This window comes from Nipponia nippon, unplaced genomic scaffold (assembly GCF_047370975.1).
Source record: "Nipponia nippon isolate SJK-2023a ecotype South Korea unplaced genomic scaffold, ASM4737097v1 scaffold_15, whole genome shotgun sequence".
NCBI lineage: Eukaryota > Metazoa > Chordata > Aves > Pelecaniformes > Threskiornithidae > Nipponia > Nipponia nippon.
The window spans coordinates 12658338-12677983 of NW_028262331.1; the positions used below are offsets into that span (position 1 = coordinate 12658338).

The window sequence follows — 19646 nt, forward strand, 5'->3', positions numbered from 1 at the left end:
CTGCCTCTCCTGCGCTTGCCTCACTCTCACTGTTTTAGTCTCGAGAGTTCCCATCTCCCTGGAGATCCCCCCCGGGTGATGGCGAGCGCTTGCTTGGCCTCGGCCCGTGCTGCGCAGCTCGAGCACGCAGACGCCCTTGGCCGGTCCCAGCGCGGCTCCCACCCAGCGTGCTCGGGCGCTGCGGGGAAGGGGCTCCTGCAAGCGCGCAGGGTGACGGAGCAGCAGAAGAGCTGCTGGAAGGCAGGGCTGCCCCGCGCCTCCCGGCGCCCCTTTGGTACCTGGGTGCTTGCACCAAAGCCCCCGGGCAGTGCTGTGCCGGCAGCGGTGCTCGCAGCACATGCGGAGGGGGATTTCGGAGTTTCCCGTGTTTGCTCTGCGGGAAACCCTTCCAGCCACCCGGCGAACCTGGTGCTCGGGGTCCCGGCGCGCCAGCTGGAGCACCAGCGGGTCGAGGCAGGCTGTTGGCATCCCGCGGTATATTTAGTTCAGGTTTAACGGGGGCTCCATATGTGTGCGTTCTCCTGTTTCCTCTTGCTTTCTGCGTGCTAAGTAGATGCAGGAAGGAGTCGAGAAGCCTTCCCGCGACAGCGAGGATGCGGTTCTGCCGCTCCACGTGCCGTGCTCCTTTTTTGGGGCTGCTTCCCTGAGCTCTGCCTTCAGAAAAGCATTAGTGTAAGAGCTGGAGAGAAGCAAGTGTCCCCGGGTCTCCTTCGATCAGGAACGCCTGAAAACGTGGCAGGGTCTCTGCGGCGGCAGGGATTCCCCCAGGACGGGGCAGGTGGGGCCGTGGAACGGCACCCTGCAGGCGGCCGGCTCTGCGTGCTGGTGGGCTTTGGGTTTTGCGTGGCTGGTCCTTCTCAGGACCCTTTGGCAGGGTACGCACAAAAACGGTCGCTCTGCTTTTCCTTTCAATTGTCTCTTTTTAATTTTTTATATTTTAGAAGGAGATTAATGCATGAGTTGCAAATGATACAGATAACTCTGAACTCGCAGGAGGGTTCCACAGGGCTTATTCTGAGGACACGAGGGCATGCAAGGCAGCTCACGAGACAGCCCACCTGGAAACGCTGCTTTGGAGAAGACCTGTGAGAAGCCAAGACCTTTGATTACAGGGTGTTTTAGCTGTAGAAAGATTGACTGAGGGAATAACTATGAAAACCTTTTCCAGGGGGAGCAATTTGCATGCACTATTGACAAATCGGGTCTGAGAGAAGTTTCACTAGGTCTGTAGGAAAAAAAAAAAATAACCAAGTCACGCTGGAAGGCTTGAAGTAGAGGTGTTAAATCTCGGCTGCGAGGTGGGGAAGGTGCAGCAAAGCCCTGTGCTGAGGATGCTGCGATACCTGCCCGCGGGGACCGCGGGGTGGAGGGGGAGCACATAGACTGGTGCGGCTCCCGTTGAAGCAAACAACACCCGTCTCTGGGGATGGCAGCTCTTGCTGGGAGCGGGATCTGCTTCTCTGGGAAATAAAGTGTATGGATGCAGGGAAGAAATGGAAATCTTTCTGGGCGAGTCAGCAAATAGCCAAGAGTTTCATTATTCCATAACGGCCTCAGAAACGCGCAGTCTGTCACAGGAACAGTTTTGTGTTTTAATAGAAGTGTTTTGCTTTTGACCCTGCGTGGCAGAGCGGCCCCTGAGAAGCGGGAGGTGAGCTTTTACTGGTTCCGTCTGACTCTGGGGTTCCTCACTCTCCATTTTCTTTTTTTGTTTATCTTCTGCCCCCCGGGCAGCGGTGCTCGGCGCGGTGCTCGGCGCAGTGCAGGCAGCCCCGCGGGGCATAGCAGGACCTGGTTTTGGCAGGATGGAGGTGACAGAGGTGGATGCTGCGCCCAGAGACGTTGTGGTGGCCAGAACGTTATTGTTAATCACGATTTGGTGTTTAGGCAGCAACAAGGTGCCTCCGTAAGCGTCGGCTGTAAGTATGAAACGGCCCCCATCTCCCGGAGCTTCCCGGCACCGGCGGCGCCTTTCGTCCCCGAGCGAGATCGAGGGTTGGGTTGCACAACACCGACTTCTGCCTGGACCCAGGGTCGCTTTCCCTGGGCGACGGCCCAAGTCCATTCATCTGAATGAGATGGGTAACGTTAAACCCGCGATTTAGCATCCCCCTTTAGCTGGAAAATACAGAATCCAGAGCATCTGGCAGGTACTGCAGGGTTTTGTGAGAAGGAGGCGGCAAACAAATTGAGAGAAGAAATGGAAAAGAGAAAGGAAATTCTGGGTAATTCTAGGAAGCCTTTTGCACAGCGGATGGCGAGCGCCTGCCTGACCCGGCGCCGCGCTGCGGCCCAGGGGCTTGGGCGACCGGCTCCCCGAGAGCGGGGAGCGCGGTAAGCTGTCCATAAATCAAAGGCACCGAGACTATCACATTTGTTTATTACTTTGGGTTGTGCCGCTGGGTTTGAGTCGTGTAGCTATTTTGTTTCGTTTCTTCTAGCTGTGTTCCTGAAAAAAAAAATTTGTTGGAATATAACTGTACCGTTCCCTTTATCCTTTGATTCTTTTTTTTTTTTTTTTTTTTAATTCTTTTTTCCCAGCAGATAGCGAGCGAGCTGTGGCGGAGCGGGTGGTGGAAATGTTCTGCAGCAGGAGATGCGCGGCGAGAGCAGGGCGCGTGCCCTGAGCAGGGGGGTTAACCGGGGCTGGTTCCGAGGAAAGCCGTAATTGCAGCGTGCGTGAAGCAGTAATATCGCTGTGCGCATTATTTACCCGGGAACATCTGCTAATACATATACATTCTCCGGTGCGTGTAAACAACTTGTGCAGGAAGAGGATTAGGAGATTTATAAAAAAATTAGAAGCGAGTTAAAAGGGCAATTAGAAGAGCAGAAAGAGATATTGAGCAGTGAATTAGGGAGGATATTTTAACACACAATCGGAGCTTCCCGAGACGTATTCAGAGCAGAGAGAAGGTAAAAGAGAAAATTGGCCAATTATGAAATGATAGAGGGGAATTGGTGACATGGGAGAAGGTAACGGCTGATTTGTTAAACAGTTATTTTGATTCTGTTTTCACAAAGGAGGAAGAGGATGGAGGGCAGCTCCAGAAAGGGCTGGGGTTGTGGGGGTGAGGGTGGGGATGGGCCGAGCAGCCCGCAGAGAGGGAAGGATGCTCCCGCGGAGCGGCTGGGCCTGGGGACGATTTCACCACCGGGTGGAGGAAAAAATGGATTTTAGCGAGCGGCTCCTTACAGCACCGAGCCGGGTAGCGAGGGGCTTGCGTTCTAACGCTTGCTTTTGTTCGCCTAATCGGCCGCTGGGGCGAGCACCGCTGCAGTCCTGCGGCCCGTTTTCATGGTCGGTTTTGCTCCCACCTGTAACCCACAAGCTCCAACGCGGCCAGCAGCACCGGGGCATCCCTGTGATCCCTGTGATCACCGCTCCCATCGGCATCGGCTGGTGTCAGCGCCGCGTGTCTCACCAGAGCGGTCGTGCGCGGGGGCCGCTGGATGCGCTAAGGGAGAGAAGGGGCCGGTGGAGCAGAGGAATGATGTTGGCCTACGAGACCTCGAGGAATTAGTAAGCGACGGAAAGGGAAATATTCTTGGTCATGCAGCGGGAAATGGGAAGTGTTCCCAGAGGTGTGGTTGAAGCTAAGACAGGGAAAGCGTGCACAGACGGAGGGCTGAGGGAAGGGTGAACCTGAAGGACCACAAAAAGTGTTATTTAGCTTATGAGAAACGTGAAGTGATGCTTTTGTTCTGCTCCGCCCCTCTGAAGGGGGGTAGGTGTCACAGAGCAGCTTTCCGAGACGAAGGGAATAATCTGGAATTGGGGCTGGGGGGCACAAGTGTTGTCTGGGAAGCGATGGGGAACACGGGAGAAACCACGGACTTGTGGTCTTGGTTTAGACTGATAAACTAAAAATTTATTCTCAATATCCGAGAGCCGTCTGGTTTTCATCCTGCCTGGGAGGATAAAAGAGATGCAGTGTCGTATGGTTTGTGTTTTCAAAGCATGTGTGAAAAGCTCCGTATTAGCAATTATGGGATGAAACTGTGGAAAAGTGGTACAATGGAGAGAAAATTGGCTCCGACTCAGGAAACGGGATTCTGCCACCGGGGTGAGTTTCCAGAGGCACAGTCTGGGGTCTCTTCTGGGTTCTCTGGCATTTATTTTATTTAATGGAAAGGATTTGCATGAACAGCCCCAAGTTAGAGCATTAAAGCTCACTGATGCAATCAGGTAAATAAGGGGAAGGCAGCTGCAGCGGCAGGGACTCATCTCGGCTGCCGGAGCAGCGCGTGGCGCGGGCGGCAGACCGGGGAACGCTCAAGGAATGGGAAACCGATGAGCAAATAAATGCTCGAGTGACAGGGCTCCCAAGGGAGGCGTTTCGGGCTTGCAGCCGAGCTGCGGGGAGCGATCGGCAGCGTCTAACCGCCTCGGCAACAGGCGGCCGGTCTGCCCGGACCCCGGTGCGGGGAGCTGACGTGCGGCCAAAGGCTGAGATGGTGAACTGCAGCAGTTCCCCCCTCGCTGGGAAGGGGTACGGTGCCACGGCCAGGGGAGCCCGGGCAGACCTGTGGAGCACAGAGCGGTTTGTAGAATCACAGAATAATTTAGGTTGGAAAAGACCTTTAAGATCAGCAAGTCCAACCGTTAACCCAGCGCTGCCAAGGCCACCAGTAAACCACGTCCCTCAGCACCACATCTCCCTGGCTTTTAAATACCCCCAGGGATGGGGACTCAGCCCCTTCCTGACAGCCCTTTCGATGAAGAAATTGTCCCATCGCTTGTTCCTGGGGAGAAGAGACCGACCCCCCCGGCTCCAGCCTCCTTTCAGGCGGTTGCAGAGAGCGATGAGGGCTCCCCTCAGCCTCCTCTTCTCCAGGCTGAGCCCCCCCAGCTCCCCCAGCCGCTCCTCCCCAGCCTTGGGCTCCAGCCCCTGCCCCAGCCTCGCTGCCCTGCTCTGGCCACGCTCCAGCCCCTCCATGGCCGCCTTGGGGTGCGGGGCCCAGCGCTGAGCACAGCATTCGAGGGGCGGCCTCACCAGGGCCCAGCACAGGGGACGATCCCTGCCCTGCTCCTGCTGGCCACACTGTTCCTGACACAAGCCAGGATGCCATTGGCCCTCTTGGCCACCTGGGCACACTGCTGGCTCATGTTCAGCCAGTTGTCGACCAGCACCCCCAGGCCCTTTCTCACCGGGCAGCTCCCAGCCGCTCCTCCCCACGCCTGCAGCGGTGCCTGGGGTGGTTGTGCCCCAAGCGCAGGACCAGCACTCAGCCTTGTTGGACCTCATCCTGTTGGCCGCGGCCCATTGACCCAGTGTGGCCAAATGGGAGCATGTGGACCACCACCCAGCAAAGGGGCCGTGGTGCTTCCCACCTCCTCGGGGGCTCAGCCCTTCACCCCAGGCACCTCCCCGTCCAACTTTTGGTGTCTGGGAGTGATTCTAATTGAATCTCAAACTTCTCCAACTTATTTCCAGCCTGAGCCAGCCTAGCTCTGGCAAGCCGTGGTCATACCTGCGTCTGCTCGACCGCAGAGATGTTTGCTCTGAGGTGGTGGGAGTGCTGCTTCGGAGAAGAGGGGATTTGTGCCAGCCTTCAGAGCAACATTCAAAATGCATGAAGACATGCTGTACGAAGGGATTGGGGAAAAAACACACGAGAGTGAACCAGGGGCTGTGGTAGAGCTGAACCATGCAGGTGGGAAGTTAGTTATTGAGGCTCAGCGTCAGAGCATGCCATAAAAATTTAGTTTATCCTCAGAGAGCTGTGGTCACGGAGGAGGGACGGGCGCGGGGAGGGACGGCAGCTAAGGGGAAGGCAGGAGGAACACCAGAAAGCTGTGGTCCATGTCAAGTGACACCTCCTCTTTAGCAGCGTATCATCTCTCCCTTCTGGTTTTTAAACAGTAGCCTTCATCGCTAGGAGTTAGAGCGCTTGATTGACAAGGCTCGCGATACACCATGGAGTTGCCTTTATTTTTCCTACATGTTAAAGGAAAAGATACTAAAAATACAATTATGGTTTTGAGCCAGGCGTAGTCTGTTCTAATATAATTCATCTCAAAGACTATCCATCGTGCCTGCTGCACCCAAATCATTTATACAACATTAGCATCTCCTGTGCTGACATTTCACTCCTATATTACAGGAGTTACACGCAGACTTAAAAAAAATTAATAAAGTGCTTCTCTTCTTCATTCTCCCACTGAGCGCTTTGATTTCCAGAGTATGAAACGAAATAACCAACATAACAACATTCTCCACTTCTAAGGGACAGTGCCAGACTCATTCAGTTGCTATTGGTTATAGAGAGTAGGACATGAGGGAGCTATTTCAGATCACGGATTATTTGTTCTGGCTGCATTGGACATCCCTTTAGTGGAGCTTTAGAGCCCTGCAGACGGAAAAGTTTGGGTAGGAGCTGGAAGGGAGAGGGCTTGATGAAGTAACCTCTTCCTTTCTCCTCCCAGAGTCACTCCTGCCATTCCCCAAGACGGGGAATTTATTTAAAGGTGAAGCACCCGAGCCCCTGCTCCTCCTCGCTTGCGAGGCGGACAGAAGACACCGTGCCCCCCCAGCTGCCCGCTCCCAGCACCCCGCCGCTCTCAAAAATAAGCGCATCGGGGAATTGTCATCTTTTTTTTGCTTGGGAGTTTCCCTTTTCATTTTCAGGTACCTCCGGGGATCTGCCGCTGTGTAAATACCCCCTCCCCATCCCCGAAGAGGCTGGGAGCGCAGATTGCCCGAGCTGGCCCGTTCTTCCCGAAGGTAGTGGTGTGTCTGAGGGAAAACACGAGCCGATGCTCTGGGCTTTCCAGCCCCAGACGTGAGCTACGGGCTAGAAGTGTGCCGCCGCTGGGATGTCGTTATGAAATGAACAGCAGCCTTTTCTCGTCCAAGATCACTTTTATTTCCCTTGTTTCATTAACCTCAGTGTCTGTTTGGTCTCACATGTCCACGCTGACGGGGAGTTCACACCAACTGCAGAATTTGGGCAGCGCCGCCCCGCGCCCGTGGGCTGCTGTTGGCAATGCCGCCAGCTCTGCCGTGCCCCCGACCGGCAATCGCATCCCTCCTCCGCGGGGGTTAATTCGGGACGAGGGGAACACGTGGATCTGCTCCCTCTCCTCCACCTAGCCACAACCCCCTTCCTACGGCTGTCTTGGACCATTTATTTTTCCCTCCTACGGCGGAACAGAAACCCTGGGCACTGCGCTTCTCGCCGGTCCTCTACGAGCTGTAGTTTCCCCCTTCTCTGACTCTTCCCGAGACGCAACCCGTTCCTTTTAAGAAACGAAACACCTCCTGACGCTGTCAGGACTATCTGCAGCCTGGGAGCTGCTCCTTGCTGCCCCAGTGAAAACCTTAGTCCAGCTATAAAGGTCCTCACGCCACCGACGCGGCTGGGAAGCCTCTCTCTGCCTCCAGCCCCAAAAAAGCCCCTCGCCTCCCCGGGGCCTCGCAGCACTCTCCGGAGACAGAGCTCTATGGCTCTATTTATTTGGACAAATTAATCTCTCTCCCCCCCCCAGTTACAAATTAGGATGTAAGGGTGAGTTCTGGCTCTCTGGATATGGACTTCGCTGCATTGCATACAACCCCCCCCCCCCAAAGTTTAGTGCTCTGAATTGCTGAGAACATTGGTCCGCTGTGGTTCCCCCGTGCGCACTGAGCCCGCCCGATGGCTTTCAGCATCTGTAGGCACTGCTGCCGGTTTGTTTTCTTGAGAAAAAAATCATATACTGGTCTGCTATAAATTCAACAATACAATCCTTAGTTCTGAAGATATAGTTTCCATATAGTTTATAAACATTATAAGACATACACATGGATAATTGAGGGGAGGGGGGAGCCGGTGCATTTGTTGGGTTTTTTTCAGATGTGTGAACATGGTTACAAAAAAACGCACCTCCTGCGGGTACCTCATTTCTTTAAGTGTTGGGTTTGTTGGGGTTTTTTTGTTTAATTCCACCTCTAATCAGTCTTTCCTTTGGTTGTTGGCTACTCCAAGCCCAGCAGGCAAGCCCTGTTCTGCTGTAATGCCTGAGATATTCAGGGGTTTGAGATTGTCTTCTAAGAGATTCCCAGCCAACTTTGGCCTCTGGGTTTGGAGCCAAAAGGGCTAAAACGCGGGAGAACCAATGTCCGTACTACATCGGTATCAGTGTCCTCGCACTCGCTTTCAGAGAAACGGTGTAGGCTTAACTGGTGATCGTTTTTACAGCAATTATGTTCCTTTCGGTAATTGGAGGGGTCGCTCAGAGCGCGCTCAAATGAACGGGATTTCACAAGAGCATGGGTACAGTCCACTTGTCCCGCTGTTGTCACCGACGAATTGGCTACCATCCCTGTTTTCTGGGTTTTTGTAAGGTTGGCTTTTTTTTGTTGTAGGTGCTCGGTTAGGCTGTTTGTGACAAGGTGTGATAATGCCTTTTAATCTGCTCCCGCTGCGTTCGGCACAGTCCGCGTTGGCAGCCTGGCCGGGCGCGGAGAGACCGTCAGAAGCCGAGACAACATTCTTCCCTTCGCCAGGCCAACGCTCGCCACGTACAAAAAAAGAAGAAGAAAAGAAACTCTGGTCCTTTGTAGATTGGTGGCAGTACAGACTCGCTCCGTCCGCAGCCGGGGCTCAGCGTATGACGGCCGCTAACACCATCATAAAGACCAGGAGCGACGCCCTGAGCCCCGCGCAGCCGGCTGCCTGCTGGACCCCGCTGGGGGGGCGGATGGGCATCCGCCGGGTGCACTTACCCTTGCGCCTGGGGGGGAGTGTTGGCATCGCCCCGAAACTGAATTTGTGCTGATAATCAGGCACATAGTCTGGAACCTCCTGCCCGTTTTTCCGCGGCCCCAAGGATACCGGTTTAGAGGTTCGGTTACGGCTTTTGTGGCTGGTGCAGTTCTTGCCGGGTTTGCGATAGCCCGGCCGGGAGCTGGGGTGGGCGGCGGGCTGGCTGCTGTGCAAACTGTCCTTGGCCCCTCTCTCCTTCCCCTTCTCCTTGGAGGAGTGGTGGGGGTGGTGGGTTTTGGAGGCTCCTCTGTCCGCTGTGGAGAAAGTATGTGTTTTTATCTGATGGAGTGACTCGGACCCCGAACAGTTCCTAAAGTCTTCTGCTCTTAGCACCTTGAGGTCCTTGCCGTGCATCTGCTCGGGGGACTCGCAGATGACGCTGGAGCTGGAGCCTCTGAACCTGTGCAGCCATTCCCAGAGCGAACGGGCTTTGCAGTCGCAGCTCCACGGGTTCCCGTTCAGCCTGAGAAACTCCAGGGCTCCCAGGTGGGCCAGGCAGTCCCCCTGCAGCTCCGAGAGGCTGTTATTGAACAGGAAAAGGGTGGTCAATCTTCGGAGGTCGTGAAAAGCCCGCCTGTGAATCCACTGCAGCTGATTTTGATGGATGAGCAGCCGATCCAGGTTTATTAGTCCCCTGAACGTGTTCTGATGGAGGCTCCAGAGCTTGTTTCCATGGAGAAAAAGATGGCTGAGGTTAACCAAGTCAACAAAAATATCATCCTGAAGGAACTCGATGTGGTTGTCTTGCAGGTACAGGTATTGCAGGTTGTGGAGGCCACTGAATATCCCGCTGGGGAGGGAGCTCAGCCCGCACTTGTACAGATACAAGGCATGGAGTTTCACCAGCCCTTGGAAAGTGTCTGCAGCTAAAGCCCTTAAGTAGCGGTTGTCCCCCAGGTCCAGCTCTTCCAGGTTGACGAACCCGTCGAAGGTGTTGGGGTCGATGAAGGTGATGTTGTTGGAGTAGATCCAGAGGGTGACCATGGAGGGGCTGAAGTGGCCCCGCAGCAGCAAGGTGATCTGGTTGTTCTGGAGGAAGATCCTCTCACTGTCCTCGGGGATGCCCTCGGGGATGGTGACGAAGTTGTGAGCCTGGCAGCTGACAGTCATCGGGGACGGGTAGCAGACGCAGTCGGTGGGGCAGCCCAGGGCGCCGGGCACCTTCAGCCCCAGCAGCACCAGGAGCAGCTCTGCAAACCCCCCTGTGCGGAGAGAGGGGAGAGCGACGTCAGCGGGGACTCGGGCACCCCCCGCCCACCCATCGCCGCCGTGGGGACTATTCCGGGTGGAAAACGCCCCCGGTTAACTCAGCCCTCCTCTCCGCTCGTGAATTACCCATGCGGCATTGATAGCGGGCCCGTCACACGGCAGTTTGAACGTGAGGTGTGGAGCACTCCCTGCCTCCTCGCCCTGCCTGCAACAGGCAGGCGGTTGCGCTCCCAGCCCCAGCCAGGCAGGAGAAACTTTCTCGGGGGAATTCACGTTGGCAGTGCAGGCAGCAAAGCCCTTTGCCTGCAGGCAGGCAGCGCAGTCGGGGGCAAGGCAGTTGTACAAATGTGCGAGAGCAAACACAGGAGCTGCGAACCCTCATAGGTGCCCACCCCTCCTGTAACGCATCTCTCAAATTGCCCGCGCTTACGTATTGGAGAGGAAAAGCTTTAGTAATTCCCAGCGAAATCACCTAAAATTACACTTGTGCAGCACGTCTGCACAGCGCACCCAGCTCCCCCGAAGGCACGGACCCATCCCTGCCGTCTTCTTTTCCTACAGTTGTTAGACACCACCATCCACCCCGAAAACCAAGTGATTTACAGGAAAATATGTTGTCAGCAGTTGGCGGAAAAGGCTGAGCTGAAAACTCGGTTTGGAAGTGGGATGCTCAGACATATTTTTAAATGGATGTCCTGTGGCAAAGCATATTGCATCCTCTAATGCTGCAGTATGTGCTTGTGACCGGGGCTTTCTCGCCGCGGAGAAGAAGCAGTGAGCAAGGCAGTAATCATCCCCTCCCTCTGCTCAGCTCTGAGAGCCGGTTTCGCCGCCCCGTTCCCGTCTCGCTCCCACTCCTCGCACCAGGCTTGCTTTCAGGCTATTCCTTCTGCGCTGAGTGGCTTTTCAGTCTCATTGCACCAGACTTGTCATTCCTCATTCAGATTTTCCTCCTAGATTTGGCTTTTTCCTCTTACACGCAAAATTTGCTCATGTCTAATGAATTCTGCCTCCGGACTTTACAGGGGAAAGGAGTAGCATCGGAGCAGCGCGCAGCTGCCGCTGCCGTCCTGCCCACGAGTCCTCGCCTCGCACTCGGCTTGTAATAATCTGAAAAACGAGAGTGGAAGTGGAGTTCATCTCTAATTACTCCACGTCGTTATCACCAGCAAGTCCATGAGCCTGGACCCCTTGGGCTTTTACAGTCCCTCTTTTCAGCGCCTACAGCTGAATACAAGTGGGAGGCAAAAAACCCTCGCTGTTTTCTTATTGTGTTTGAAATACAACTCCGTGGTCACCGTTGCCTTTTGCCTGGTATGGAGATCTATTACCGTATAGTTAACAGCAGGTGACCCGTCCATCTGGACCCATCCTTTCAAGGCAAAGTTGTCACATTTTCAGATAAACTGGGTTATTCAGACTCTCCATACATCACTAGTAGGAGGCAGTCATCTCTGACTGGGCTGTTAATAAAAAAAAAAATAGCATCGCTAGCCAAAGCGTTGGACCAAGCCTTGGCTGCGATGAGAAGGGGGGGCTTCTTCCAGGCACTGCCCGTCAGAAATTAAGCATCGGCTACCAGGAGGGATGTCTCATTCCTGCGCCGCTGCCAGAAAGGGGCTGCAAGTCGGGAACGTTTAATTTGCAACAACTCCTACGGCTGTGTAGGAAAAGGAACGTTCTCCAAGTCACCGCCGTGCCGTTTTGGCTTTGCTGTCGTGCCTTTGCGAGGAGAGAGGGGCTGCGCCGGTGGGAGCATCGTGCCGGCGCTGACTATCGAGCGCTCCCTGCCAAAACGGGAGCCCTCGCTGCAACTCGCCGTGCAGGCGCAGCCTGGGAAACAGCGGTATCCCGAGGATATTGCCATTATCCGAGGGCCAGGAAACAACAGTGAAGATAAAGCTACATTTGCAGATACATTCTGCTGGGTTCTTTACCTATGGATGTGCTTCGCCGAGGTGGAACGGCTTCACGTTCCCTGTCTTACCTCGGTGACACTGAAGTACGAAGCCTTCTGTAGGTCTTATGTTTATTAGTAAAATCCTGCCAGGCACAAGTGCTGTGACGATCTCCCACATGCGGAGTCTGTTATTGCAAATACCAAATCACAAGGGTCTGAATCAATAAACCATCTCCCAGCTATAAGCAGCAGGTTGGAAGATTACATATTGCTTCCAAACAGTTTTATGTGCTCTTCCGTGACACGACAGTTGCCAGGCTAATGGGATTACTGACGGGAGGTGGAGCCGGGCAGGGATCTCGGAGCAGACTCGATTTCACGTATAGGGATGGTGATGACAGGCGGCTGTTAGCAATGCGCGGCGATGGACGAAGGCAGCCTGGGTCTCCCTGGAGCACGGCCAAGGTAGAGGCTCCTGCCGAAAGGGAGCACGGTGTTTAGCGGCTCCCTGCCTGCAGGGATAACTCCGGAGGTAAAGGTCAAAGAGAACCGAGTCCATCTCTTTAATTAACAGGCGCTTGTGAGTTAAGGGCTGGAGTTCCTGCGGAGAGGGAGGTGGGACTCCGGCGGCCGTGCATGGCAGTGGGGGTAGCCTGGGGTGTTTCTGGTTCTCGGCTTCCTGAGAGTAGGATGGGAGGGAGAAAAGCCAGGGATGTCTTTCTACCTACGTGCTGCAACCTGGGGGTAAGGAGAATGGGAAAACAGAAGGATGGATGCTTAGAAAAAATAATGATTAGGTGGGCAGGACTTGGAAAGAGGAAACACGTGGATGCGCTATGGGCACGTGGTCTCATCAAGGATGCTTTCCCTCCGAGCCCATAAAACCTGCCGATAGCCTAGTGCTGCGAGAAGCTGCTCCTGGGATGCCCTCTTGGCCACAGTTCAGATCCAGGTATGAGACCCTCTGGAAACAAACAGGCTGTGGTCAGGAAGCCATGGAGCTGCTGAGGCTGGTTACACCAGCATCGTGATGGCCAGCAGCCATGGGTCTCGCTGGGCTTCCCAGGCTGGAAAGCACTGGTGGGAGCCTCCCGGAGGCCCCAGCCTGGCTCCGGCAAGTTAGACCCTGCCTAACTGGTTGAACTCGTCATTCCTGACACAGCCCTTTTGACCTCACCTTGTAAAGGGTGTGAGGCAGATGGAGGGTCACCAGCACGTGTGTCGGAGCTCACCAGGGAGGGAGAGCTTCGAAAGCGGCACGGAAAAATCCTAGAGAAACCTGCCGGTGAAGTGAATGAAAACAAAGCCCTGCCGACACCGATAAACCCAGCCAGGAGGTGTTTATCCCCTGCCTTTCTCCCTCTGATGCGCTGTGTCACCCCGGCTCCTGCTCGCCGTGTGCCGCTGCCGCCTCCTGCTTTTGACTGAGGTTTCAGTGATTGGAATGAATTTGTCCGACTGTCCAAGCCATTTCCCATGTAGCATCTCTCTAATTGGGCATTAATTAGACATCAGTTAATGAATGCTTGAAATAATTTATCTTTGGATGCGTCCAGTTTGCAGTCTTACTTTTAACAGCATTAGACTCATTATTAGATTAACATCATTATAAATGTTCTCCATTACCTGCTTGTTTCCATTGTCTTAGCCTTATTACCGAGAGTGAAAATCACTCCTCTCGCATGCATTATTGATGAGTAAGGACTTTCTATATGTAGCATGGGATTAATTGTTATACAGCATAATGCATTTAGCGTGAAGCCTCAATTTGTGCAAGAGCTGAAAGCGGCCAGAAGAATGCAGACACCCGGAGCCAGCGTGCTCGGCCAGACACAGCACATCCCTCTCCAGCCCAGACCAGGTTCTTCCCGGGCCGGTGCCAGCACAGGAAGAAATTAAAAAAAAAAAATAAAAGCCGGTTTGATACCCGGGATCGGGGGGGGAAGGTTCGAAGCACTTCTCTGCCACCGCGGCGGGGATGCTGGCCTCGGCTCCGCTCTGCAGGCAGCCTGTCCCCACGGCACTGCTCGGTCCAGGGAGCGGCGCGTACCTGTGCCGGCAGTTCGCCCGTGTTTCGAGGCTTTTAACGCCGTACTGTGTCTTGGAGCAAGGCAGAGCCTTGGCTTATTTAGGAAGATGTAATGCTACTGATATTCAGGGGGAGTCTCAGGCTCAAGGGGAAGAATCCCTTAGGACAAGAGTAGATGCTTCAGCCCCGGGGACGCACCTGCAGAGCCCCCCAACAGGCAGCCCTGCCACGAGCCCTCGCCAGCCCCTGCCCGGTCCCTCTGCCAGCTGCTGTTCTCAGGCGGGCGCTTTCGCCTCCCGGCCCGGCTACGTGGGTCACGGCCCGTCTAATTCTCCGGTGGGATCTGCTCTCGAGGATGGAGCAGGCTGCTTCTCTCTCAAATCTCTCCTGAACCGCCATCTGCTTTGGGAGACCCATCTTAGCTCATGTCTACATCCAACTTGACTGCCTGCTTGCTGTGTCCATTACCGGTGCTGCTCAAGCTGTTAGATTTATAAGCTCTTTAGAGCAAAGCCCTCGTCTTCTGGCTGCTGATTTATGTATCTTTACTGCCATAAAACACTATGTATAGCTACTACATAATATAAATAATAATACTTAACCAGAGCGAGCTACAAGTGGGGACAAAGCATCTGGCTTCTGCTCGCAGCCGGTATTACAGACCAGGCAGAAGCTTACTCATCACTCACCCTCTTCTGCGGCCAGATTCACACCCGGGGTAACACCACCGCGCTGTCAACAGGCTCCAGAGAGAGACTTTCCTGCCCGTTCACACCCTGGATCCATCACAGGGTGCTTTCTAAATCCGCCCCGGTGAACTGGAGCACAGAGACACGACTGCGACCCCAGGGGAAAACATACTTTGAAACTTGGGAACTAACTCGGAGTGGGACATTCGCACCGCCACAGAGGGAAACTGTTGTTTCGGGAGAAAAAGAAGCCTCCACTGTTCACAGTTTCATCTGCCAAGTGAAGGCCGACGAAGGGCAAGGCGGGAGCAGTGGCAGCAACGGGGCGCGAGCCGAGGGCGGCACTGCAGATCTGGGACAGTTCAACAAAGCGGTGTCAGACCCGTGCTTAGCAGGTGCAGGGTTTTTTTTTTTCCTCTTTTTTTTGCAACAGAGAGGATAAAATAAACAAGCCCGTCCTGACTGTCACAAAGACTGAATTCCCCAGCAAGCAGCAGCTTGCTCTCGGCCTCTCTGCGAAGCCCTGTAGGCGCTGCCCTGCGGCTCGGCAGCAGGAGCAGCCGCGCGGGGTTTGCTCCCGCAGCGTCGGCTGCAGCTCCCGGCGCCGGGACGCGGCACGGGGCTTTGCTTTCTGCACGAGCTGCCTTTCAGCCGGAGAGTGGCAACCACCCATCCACCTTCATCTTTTTTGTGGGTTTTTTTTTTGCGAGCGGTGTCATAAATAACTGACAGATCCCAGCTGTTTGGAGTTACGGTTTCTGATGGAGTGACAGCTGCTCCCAATCCCCCAGTCATCACCCTGGCAGTTCTGGAACATTTCAGCAACATAAAAATCATTGGAGATAATTTCGGTTTTGCATAATTTGGTTAGGCAAGCTGTGATTTAATGGCAATTATGACCTCCGAGGCAGAAGATGAGCTTGGAGGCTACTGGCTTCACACAACTTCAGCTCAGGGTGCAGCGTCAGGGATGTTCCAGGGAGAAGGTACGACAAGAAAAAATCCTTCTCCGGCAGCTGGAAATGGCATCTCTTTGCTGGCAAGTGGAAAGACTGTTCCCAGAGGAAGAAGCATACAAGGAAATTTGGAAGGAATATTGCTAAGGAAAGCTTTGGGAAGAGGCTGGTGCCAAAAGATGCGCTGGGTGGCACCTTTTAAAGAAAAGCCAGGAAAAGGCTTTGGACTGGGGAGTGCTGCAGCCCCTGCGAACCTTCTGTAGCACCAGTATCGCGCGTGTTAACTGGACGTCCTCCTGACCCCGGTTTGGTAGCCCCAGCGTTAAAAAGCAAATCGTCCTTGCGCGGCCGGGACAGGAGAGCCAGCCGGCACCGGGAATGGGCCAAGCCCTTTGCAGGCAGCTGCCTGCTCTGCGGGCACTGCCCGTTGCTCTCCCCTCGTACGGGGTTCCTCTTGCTCCGGGCTGCGTTGCCTCCTCTCCCCGGTGCTCCTCAGCCATCCCCCAGCCCCCGGTTTGCATTTCTCCAGCGGCGACCGACCGGAGCAAACCCTTGGTCAGCCAGGCTGCGCCGGGCGGGCGGTTGAGGATGGAGAACCGTGCTCGGGAGCTCTGAGGACATCACGCTGCTTCAAAGGAGCAAAATGTTGCTTAACAGCAGAAGTGGCTTTTGTCTGGAGCCGAGAAGGTCCCGTTTCCCCCCCTCCATCACTGCTGGCGACCAGCTTGGAGTTTGCCGTGAGCTAAAGCTCGGGGCAGAGACCTGGGGTCAGCAGCACCCAAAAATCAAGTCCTTTCGGGTGTCGCAAGTTCATTTTACGTTTGCTGACCCGGTATCTGGAGCTATTCACCTTCCTCCGCCAAAGTCAAGGCCAAGGTCACCTGGAAGTTTCTGGATGGTGGTCATTAACTCCTATTGCAGTTTGAAACCAGACCATAAATTTCATAGTGTAATAATGTAAAAATCAATAACTCTGTTTGAAACAATAGCTTTGTCTTCCATTTCAGCCGGCTCTGGTATCTCCCCACGGACCGCGTCCCTCTGAATCACACAACTACAGAGAGGAGCGCTGGGTGGCGGGGCGGCCGCTCTCCCGCCAGGTGCCCGGCCCCTCCGTCGCTACAGATTCCATTAGTTAATTTATTCCTCTCTTGCAGTTAAACTCGAGGATGATTTAAAAGGAAAAAAAAAAATAAAAAGGGAGCCTTTTATGCTCAGTCTCTTTGACATCCCGTCCATGCGGCGTCCCTGAGGCTTCCCATGCGAGGGATGCCCCAGCCCCTGCTGCCCATCGCCACGGGCAGCGCAGCCAAAACCCAAAATGCTCCTGGAAAGGCACAGCACCAGCTCACACGGGCATCAGAAAAAATTAAAGTCTGTTCTTTTCCAGCCCTGGCTTTCCGGGCAAGGGAGGTCTGGCTTCCTTTGCTTGCTTATTTTCCATTGTTTGCTGTGGCACTGATTCGAAATATACATCGAGAGGCAGGATTGTCTTTCACATGTTGGTGGATGTGTGATCCTCAAAAACAAATTAGCACCGATTCACTTCTATATAGAGTGCAGCCATCAGGGAATCACTCCTGAATTCACAGCGAAGGAAAGTAATAATGCTTCCAGCGTGCTAATCCTCTCTGAGAGCAGCCCCTGAACTCTCTCCCAGTGCTGGAGGCACCGCTGGAAATTACAATTGTGCTGAAAAAATAATAAATAAATACAGAAATTGGCAGGGTTTGTGCTGGTCCAGAGGATTTGTACCCTAATGTGGAACTCCCTGTTTAATTAGCACTCCTCTCTGTGTCTGCAGCTCCTCCTCCCTCTGCTCGAGCTAAAGAAAAAGGGGAAAAAAAAAGAAGCCGACGGTGGAAGTGGCTGTGGGATTGGAAACTCAGCTAGAGAAACTTGTTTAATTGAAATGCTTGCTTCAGGACTAACATATGCAGAAACAGAGGGAGTGCGGAGTGTGTTTTCCCGGTGTAATCTGCTCTGCTTAACCCCCGTTTGCAGTACTCCTTCCACTGCAGCACTGCCCTCGGAGTACGGCTGCAGTTGGATGCTGCCGGTCCTACGGCTGCAGGCACGGGGCACAAACCCAGTGCCTCGGTGCAGAGCCCAAAAGCCAGCATTTGGGAGAAGATTACCTAAACCAGAGGCTGGGCTGCTGCTTGCATGGGGCTGGAGGCAGATCTTCAGAACAGAACAGAAGAGAATATTTCAGTTGGAAGGGACCCACAACGATCATCTCGTCCGACCGCCTGACCACGCCAGGGCTGACCAAACGCTAAAGCTTGGTGTTAAGGGCACTGCCCAAATGCCTCTCAAACGCTGCCAGGCTTGGGGCATCGGCCACCTCTCCAGGGAGCCTGTTCCAGGGTTTGACCACCCTCTCGGTACAGAAATGCTTCCTAACGTCCAGTCTGAACCTCCCCTGGTGCAGCTTTGAACCATTCCCACACGTCCTGTCCCTGGATAGCAGGGAGCAGAGATCACCTTCTTTTCCTGGCTCTCCTTTCCCCGCTGCCGGAGGGTTTATTGTGCCCCTGCGTCTCATCCCATCGCACATGATGGACCAGCGTCTCAAAAGCCGCTGGGGCCTTGCTGGAGCGGAGGCACACCAGAGGGAAACAGCACGTCGGGCTTCACTGATGGATGAGTTGAGTCCTTGGGTCCTGCCGCAGCTGGAGGCGTCGATGGACACCATGATGCTCCCGCTCCTCCGGGAGGGACGGCGTGGCCCAGGGGACATCCCCAGCATGGCGTCCATGGATACTGCGGGATTTCAGGCATGGCCGGGGGCTTCACCGACTCCCAGCGCTGCGGTCCTGGCCCCCAGGCATCCGCTGCTGGTCCCCAGCGCAGGACGGGGCTCCGGCGGGACACGCCACTGGCCTGCAGCGAAGCCGGGACGGGAACTGGCAAAGGACAGAGACATCTTGGGGTCCTCGAGAAGGGACTAATAATTCCAATTGCCCCCAAGGAGAGAGAAATACAGGAGGATGACTTGAGCTTAGTGGATTGTCTGAGGCGTCTCAGGGGATCATCAGAGACTTCCACTCCCTTTTTGTCCTGAGGTGACAAGTTTTCCTTCCCATTCACGGAAATGCAAAGTAGTTCATTCACAGGAGTAATAAGGAGGGTGTCCTTTGTAAACCAGGCAGCTAGTGAACCCTCCGCGGGGCTTTACAGCAAAACAATTGCAGATGAAATGACAAAACCCACCCCAAACGAGCACCAGCCAGATCGGTATCAAATACTGAACAAGCTCATGTGTAGCGAAAGCAGATTCACCAGCTCATTGCCCTGCCAGTGGCTGGCCGGGACCTACGAAGAGTTTCTTTAGGATCAGAAATGCAGCCAGAACGGAGCAAATGTGAGATGGAGGAGCGAAGCGGCAGCTGCCCGGGCTCTCGGTGCACGCGCGGCTGCCCTGCCGTCCGGCCCACGCGCACAGGAGATGCAAAAACCGGAGGCTGCGGGAAGCCAGGGATGCGCTGGATGGACTGGCCGGGGAAGGTCTTCACCTGGATGGAGCAGGGAGCGGATGACGGCCTGAAACAGGGAGGCCAAGGGCCCTTCTGCAGTGTTTTTATGCTAGCATGGCTAATAGGGAGAGAATTAGCTCTATAAATGTGTAATCCTGCTGAGGTCCCGACCACAGCAGTGTCCTGTGCCACCGAGATCCACAAGCCAATTACGTACCGTGCCGCGTAGGCTCCCTTTCATCCCTTTTCAGTCTTTCTGCATTTCAGATTTATTGGATGTCCTTGTGTTTGGTGGAGAAGAGGGCAAATTGGAGCCTGTCATGTACCTTCTTCCCCATTCCGCGGCATATCATTCTGCCTGCAGCAGGGGGGAAGGAGACTGACGGGCGGGCATCAAAGCCACCGGCTCTGTCACATTTTCTTCCCACAAAAAAAAAAAAAAAAAAAAAAAGCAAAAGCGATGGCGTCATTTGGAGCCCAGCCCGCAGCCTCAGGTCTCTCTCCCGCACCCGAAATGGGCAGCAGCACCTTTCCCCAGGCCCTTGGTCTCCTCTCAGGGTGGGTGCGTGATGCCATGAGCCCTGCGGGTGAACGTCCCTGCGGGTCGGCAGCCGAGCGAGCATTGCAGACGCT

At 54.6% G+C, this 19646-nt stretch overlaps 1 protein-coding gene across 1 annotated transcript in view; it reads right to left on the bottom strand.

The window, feature by feature from the left end:
• Nucleotides 1-5948: 5948 nt before the first annotated feature.
• Nucleotides 5949-19646, bottom strand: part of RTN4RL1 (reticulon 4 receptor like 1) — a 32798-nt gene continuing 19100 nt past the window's right edge. The window contains exon 2 of the mRNA XM_087752099.1: nt 5949-9953. Within this exon, the coding sequence (XP_087608225.1) occupies nt 8590-9953 (1364 nt within the window). The 3' untranslated portion in view covers nt 5949-8589. The remainder of the gene's footprint in view (nt 9954-19646) is intronic.